Source organism: Oncorhynchus masou, chromosome 15 (assembly GCF_036934945.1).
Source record: "Oncorhynchus masou masou isolate Uvic2021 chromosome 15, UVic_Omas_1.1, whole genome shotgun sequence".
Taxonomy (NCBI): domain Eukaryota; kingdom Metazoa; phylum Chordata; class Actinopteri; order Salmoniformes; family Salmonidae; genus Oncorhynchus; species Oncorhynchus masou.
The window spans coordinates 70,818,262-70,825,088 of NC_088226.1; the positions used below are offsets into that span (position 1 = coordinate 70,818,262).

At 49.1% G+C, this 6,827-nt stretch overlaps 1 protein-coding gene across 1 annotated transcript; it reads right to left on the bottom strand.

Annotated features, from left to right (window-relative positions):
- Window positions 1-1,993: 1,993 nt before the first annotated feature.
- On the bottom strand, window positions 1,994-6,489 carry LOC135556749 (leucine-rich repeat-containing protein 10B). The gene has a single exon (XM_064990165.1). The coding sequence runs from the start codon at window positions 3,853-3,855 to the stop codon at window positions 2,638-2,640; it is 1,218 nt and encodes a 405-aa protein (XP_064846237.1). The 5' UTR covers window positions 3,856-6,489; the 3' UTR covers window positions 1,994-2,637.
- Between the last annotated feature and the right edge of the window lie 338 nt (window positions 6,490-6,827).

Consider the following 6,827-nt stretch of genomic DNA (forward strand, 5'->3'; position numbering starts at 1 on the left):
CTCTCTGTCCAATTTTTCTCCCCCCTCTCCCTTTCTCTCTTACCCTCGCTCTCTCTCTCCCTTTCTGTCTATCCCTCCCGTCTCTCCCCCCTCTCTCTCTCTTCCCTGTCCCTGTCTCTTTCTCTCTCTCTTGGCACAGTCATACCCAGGAGAGTACTGATAATACACTGCCACTGGCAGAAGGAAGGAGGGGGTGGAAGTCTTGTTAAGGATGGTAACGAATACTGTACAAATTATACTAATGTTATGTATACAGGCAAAGCCCACAGAGTCTCTGTCTTCAAACAAGACACAATGGTTGATTGAACCAACAAATAATGGACACATTTACAAAGACAGTGAGGGGAAAAAAGAGTTAGTTGTCTTTAATTACATGTGGCTGTTTTATATATTCCACTGACAAGGCCTATATGGACCTACCTAGGATCAGATCTCTCCTGGTAATCCGTTTTATCTTCAGAGTAGGAGTGCTGATCTAGGACCAGGTCACCCCTTCGCCATATAATCTGATACAATCTGATCTAGGACCAGGTCACCCCTTCGCCATATAATCTGATACAATCTGATCTAGGACCAGGTCACCCCTTCTCCATACAATCTGATACAATCTGATCTAGGACCAGGTCACCCCTTCTCCATACAATCTGACACAATCTGATCTAGGACCAGGTCACCCCTTCTCCATACAATCTGATACAATCTGATCTAAATGGCTAATCTGATACTAGATCAGCGCTCTTACTCTGTTACGGGTCTCTGGTCTTCCTGGTGGTGTTCCAAATCACACCCTATTCCCTATATAGTGTGCTACCCTATGGGCCCCTGGTCAAACGTAGTGCACTATATAGGGAATAGGGTGCCATTTGAAATGCTACCTTGGTCTGCCTGTGAATGAATGATCGACTCAATCCAGCCTGATAAACTCAATCATTATTTAATGAGGCTAGATTAGGTTTCCTTTGCACACATAATGAAATTGACCAAACAAACTGTATCACATTACAAGGTAATATGTTCACCCCCACTTCAAAACGCACACACACACACACACACACACACACACACACACACACACACACACACACACACACACACACACACACACACACACACACACACACACACACACACACACACACACACACACGCACACACACACACACACACACACACATCACCTGAGTCCTGCCACTTTGCAGAGGTGGCAAAGATGCCGCTGCCAGCCAGTCATCCATCCATCCAGCCATCTATCCATCCTGTCTATCCATCATCCATCCATCATCATCCATCCATCCATCATCCATCCATCCTGTCTATCCATCATCCATCCATCTATCATCCATCTATCCATTAATCCTGCCTATCCATCATCCATCCATTCATCTATCATCCATCCATCATCATCCATCCATCCATCATCCATCCATCCTGCCTATCCATCATCCATCCATTCATCTATCATCCATCCATCTATCCATCCTGTCTATCCATCATCCATCATCATCCATCCATCCTGTCTATCCATCATCCATCCATCTATCATCCATCCATCTATCCATCCTGTCTATCCATCATCCATCATCATCCATCCATCCTGTCTATCCATCATCCATCATTATCCATCCATCCTGTCTATCCATCATCCATCCATCATCCATCCATCTATCATCCATCCATCTATCCTGTCTATCCATCATCCATCCATCTATCATCCATCCATCTATCCATCATCCATCCATCCTGTCTATCCATCATCCATCATCATCCATCTATCCTGTCTATCCATCATCCATCCATCTATCATCCATCCATCCATCATCCATCCATCCTGTCTATCCAACATCCATCCATCTATCCATCCTCTATTCATCATCCATCATTCATTCATCCATCCATCATTCATTCATCCATCCATCATTCATCAACCCATCATCCATCAATCCAGCCAGCCATCATCCAGCCAGCCTTCCATCCAGCCATCATCCATCCAGCCTTCCATCCAGCCATCATCCATCCAGCCTTCATTCCCACAACGTGCAGTGCATTAATATATCTTCACAGGTCAGTTAGAAAAACATGTAATGAGTTTAGTCATTTAGTGTCAGCCCTGTCCTAATGCTAACTACAGAGAGAAAGAGAAAGTCACATATTAAAGCCACAGGTTCAGGAGGCTAGTCGTTAATTCATTTCACACAAGAGTTACTAAAAGTTCAACAACCCTCTAGTTGGGCATTGTTATGACAGCTGGAGCTAAGAAAGGCAGAGGAAAAATATTTTTGATAACCTTGCTAGATAATTCCTGGGTGTTTTTTTTTTCACATCACCTCCTATAGCCCTGAGAGTGTTGCAGTAGTCAGAGGCTGTGTCCGAGAGCGTCACATCTGTGATGGATTGTGGGTAAATTGTGACTGACTGACTGATCTACAAATAATTTTAAGTAGTGATTTATTTTGCAAGGTGACTTGTAAGATCAGTCCGTCACCTGCAATGTCTGCTGTAATTTCAAACAAGTCTAGACATAGGAGGGGAGGAGTCAGAGGCTTAGGAGAGGAGGAGTCAGAGGCTTAGGAGAGGAGGAGTCAGAGGCTTAGGAGAGGAGGAGTCAGAGGCTTAGGAAGGGGAGAAGTTAGTCAGTCATCAATACCGGCCCACTTGTCTTCCTGGTTCCTCTAGCTCCTCCCCCTCATCATACTCATAGTCTATATCTCCTCGTCCGTACTCCAACTCCCCGCCATCATACCCCTCCCCCTCACATATAAACTCCTCCTTCTCGTATTCTATCCCCTCCAAGTCGTATTCAAGCCCCGCCCCGTAGTCGTTCAACGCCTTCTCTAACTCCGCCTCCATCTCCTTCTTCCTCCTCTCCTCCTCGGTTAGGGGCATGGCCTCGTCATGCTTGTGTCCTGGGTGCGACGCACTGTTCTGTTTGGCCGTCTTTAGAATGCCCTGGATCACAGGCCCATCCCCGGCCAGCGCAGCCTCCTCCGCGTCCCTCGCCTCCTGCTCCTTCTTAGCCTTCCTGTCCACTCGGTCCTGCAGCTCCTCCTGGGCCCCCTCTCCCACCAGCAGCACCTCCTCCCCCACGCCGGGAGGCCCCTCCACTGGGTTGTGGTCATAGGAGAAGAGGCGGAGGGCGGGGAGCCGGCTCAGATTAGGGAACACCTCGATCTTGTTCTTGTCCAGGTCTAAAATCTCCAGATCCACCATGCGGAGTAAGACACGGGGGAACTCTGTGAAACGGTTTCCGTAGAGCCACAGCCCTCGCAGAGCCTCCATACGCCACAGGTCCGGGGGCAGAGTCCGCAGCCTGTTGTCCCCCATCTGGAGGGACCTGAGGTGGGGTAAGTCGTAGAGCTGGCGAGGGAAGCGTGTGAAGTAGTTGCTCTCCATCCAGAGGCAGCGGAGACTCTGAAGGTTACGTAGTTCTGGAGGGAGAGACATCAGGCGGTTAGAGCCCAGGTAGAGACGTGTCAGGTTACGGAGCTGACAGATGGCCAACGGGACGTTCTCCATCTTGTTAAAGTCTAGAGCCAGGATGCGGAGGCCCTTCAGTTGGACGATGTTCTCCGGGAGGGTCCGCAGGCTGTTACGACACACATACAGCTTCTCCAGGTGACGTAGCCCACAGACCACACCGGGCAACCTGCGGAACTTCTTATAGCTCAGATCCAAGACGGGATCTCCGCTCGCCAGCATCTCCTCCACCCCTAGGGGCAGCTCGTCGTCTTCCATCTCCTCCTTCATCTTCTTCTTCCTCCTCCTCCTCTTCTCCTCCTCCATTACTTTCGCCTTCTCCGCATCCTTATCCTTCCCTTTCTCCTTCTCTTCCTCCTCCTTCCTGGAGGAGTTGCCCATGCCGTGCCCGTTGCTACGCCCGTGGCCCGACAGCCTGCCGTTGGATACTGGCTGAGTCAGGATGGAATCAGGGGATGAGGCTGAAGCCTCGTCTTAAAATGGGGTTGGGGCTGAGACTGGGGCTCCAACACTGTCTGGGGCTGAGACTGGGGCTCCAACACTGTCTGGGGCTGAGGCTGGGTCTGAGGCTGGGTCTGAGTCTGGAGCTTAGGTTGGTCAAGATGGGACAGTGTCTGAGGACGTGTACGGGGCTGTATCTGGGGTCTCGGTCTGAGGCCAGTTCTGAGGCTCTTCACCTGTATGACTATGGACTGTTGCTCTGAGTCTGAACTGAGGCTGGGTTTGAAGATGGTCTGGTTGAGGCTGGACTGGCTGTGACAGAGACTGTTGCTGGTTCTGAGACTGGTCAGCCCGGTCGGAGGCTCCTACTCTGAACTGTTGGAGAAAGGAGCCAATGGCAGGACCCGCAGCAACAGGGGGCATCGTGTTCCTTAATAGGCCGGTGATTCCTCTCTGCTAATAGGACCCTGACTACTCTCTGCTAATAGGTCCCTGACTACTCTCTGCTAATAGGCCAGTGATTTCTCTCTGCTAATAGGCCACTGATTCCTCTCTGCTAATAGGTCCCTGATCCCTCTCTGCTAATAGGCCACTGACTACTCTCTGCTAATAGGTCCCTGACTACCCTCTGCTAATAGGCCCCTGATTCATCTCTGCTAATAGGTCCCTGACTACTCTCTGCTAATAGGTCCCTGACTACTCTCTGCTAATAGGCCAGTGATTCCTCTCTGCTAATAAGCTCCTGACTACTCTCTGCTAATAGGGCCCTGACTACTCTCTGCTAATAGGCCAGTGATTTCTCTTTGCTAATAGGCCACTGATTCCTCTCTACTAATAGGCCACTGACTACTCTCTGCTAATAGGCCAGTGATTCCTCTCTGCTAATAGGGCCCTGACTACTCTCTGCTAATAGGCTCCTGACTACTCTCTGCTAATAGGCCCCTGATTCATCTCTGCTAATAGGTCCCTGACTACTCTCTGCTAATAGGTCACTGACTACTCTCTGCTAATAGGCCCCTGAATCCTCTCCGCTAATAGGTCCCTGACTACTCTCTGCTAATAGGCCAGTAATTCCTCTCTGCTAATAGGTCCCTGACTACTCTCTGCTAATAGGCCCCTGATTCCTCTCTGCTAATAGGTCCCTGACTACTCTCTGCTAATAGCCCCCTGATTCCTCTCTGCTAATAGGTCCCTGACTACTCTCTGCTAATAGGCCAGTGAATCCTCTCTGCTAATAGGTCCCTGACTACTCTCTGCTAATAGGCCCCTGACTACTCTCTGCTAATAGGCCAGTGACTCCTCTCTGCTAATAGGTCCCTGGCTACTCTCTGCTAATAGGTCCCTGACTACTCTCTGCTAATAGGCCTGTGATTCCTCTCTGCTAATAGGCCAGTGACTCCTCTCTGCTAATAGGTCCCTGGCTACTCTCTGCTAATAGGTCCCTGACTACTCTCTGCTAATAGGCCAGTGATTCCTCTCTGCTAATAGGCCCCTGACCACCACACATTACATGAGATGTCAACTGACATCTATACATTACAATAATATTGATGGATTTGTAATTGATTATTTGATTATTATCAACAACCAAAAGCAGCTGAGTAATGATTAAAGTAGTGGTGATAACAACAATCAATTAACTCAATATATAACTCAACAATATAAAGCTGAATTTTTACGATACAAATAGTCCCTTTGTTTCTGTTTTGGGTCAGACAGAGCAGTCGACCAATGCAAATAAGACTACACATGTCTTCCCAGAACAGATCAAATGGCTCCACAAACTTCCAACAGATGCAGACTGGCCATTTGGGTATCCTACGTTCATTTGGAATGCTGTTCGCTTCAGTCGGCTACTTCACTCCATAGAAGTGTTCAGTAGATTCGTTCTCTGCCCTGTGTGACAGACGATAACCGCAGGCTCCAGACATTTCATCCCAGATCAGCTCGAATTCTGCCCAACAGACGGAGCAGATGTCAGTGTCACCTGTTCCACGGATCTGATGATGTGAGGACGCAGTTTTCGGTCCGCATGGAAACGGTCTGATTTAAGCTGGATGTCCTTTTCCGTGATGATTGTCAGGTTGGTCCGTCGAGAGAGCAACTCGGAGCCCGGCGCGACGCGCAGACAGCTACGCAGCTGTGTGATGATGGTGATGTGTTGACCTGGCCAACGGCAAAGTGAAAAAGCAAAGCGAAGTCCACTTTGGTTCTCACTCACTCGCGCTTTGATGACAACGGTTGTGCACTTATTGCATTTTCGGCATCGTTAACGTTGTCATCTTGTTGCTCAAAGTCACGAGACCGTCGTCTGTTTACAAGATGGAGAATTTTCTATTGGCTACTATGAAAACTATCGGTTGCGCGCAGTCACTCGGTCCACTTCACTGTCGCCTCGGATTGTTAAAACTAGAATATCCTGTTTCTCAAGTCTCGGCTGCTGGAGGTTTGAGGACACCGTTGCCTTTGACTGTCTTCCCTCCCTAGCAACCGGAACTGAGGGACATGATCGAACATTGTCAAACATGTAAATCACATGGTTATAGAGAGAGAGGGAAAGAGGAGAGAGAGAGAGATGACAGAGAGAGAGGGAGAGGGAAAGAGGAGAGAGAGATGACAGGGAGAGGGAAAGAGGAGAGAGAGAGATGACAGAGAGAGGGAAAGAGGAGAGAGAGAGGGAAAGGGGGGCAGAGGAGAGATGACAGAGAGGGAAAGAGGAGAGAGAGAGGAAAGGGGGAGAGAGCAGAGGGAGAGAGAGAGAGATGACAGAGAGAGGGAAAGAGGAGAGAGAGATGACAGAGAGAGGGAAAGAGGAGAGAGAGATGACAGAGAGAGGAAAGAGGAGAGAGAGAGGGAAAGGGGGGGAAAGGGGAGGAGAAAGAGAGATGACAGAGAGAGGGAAAGGGGGGGCA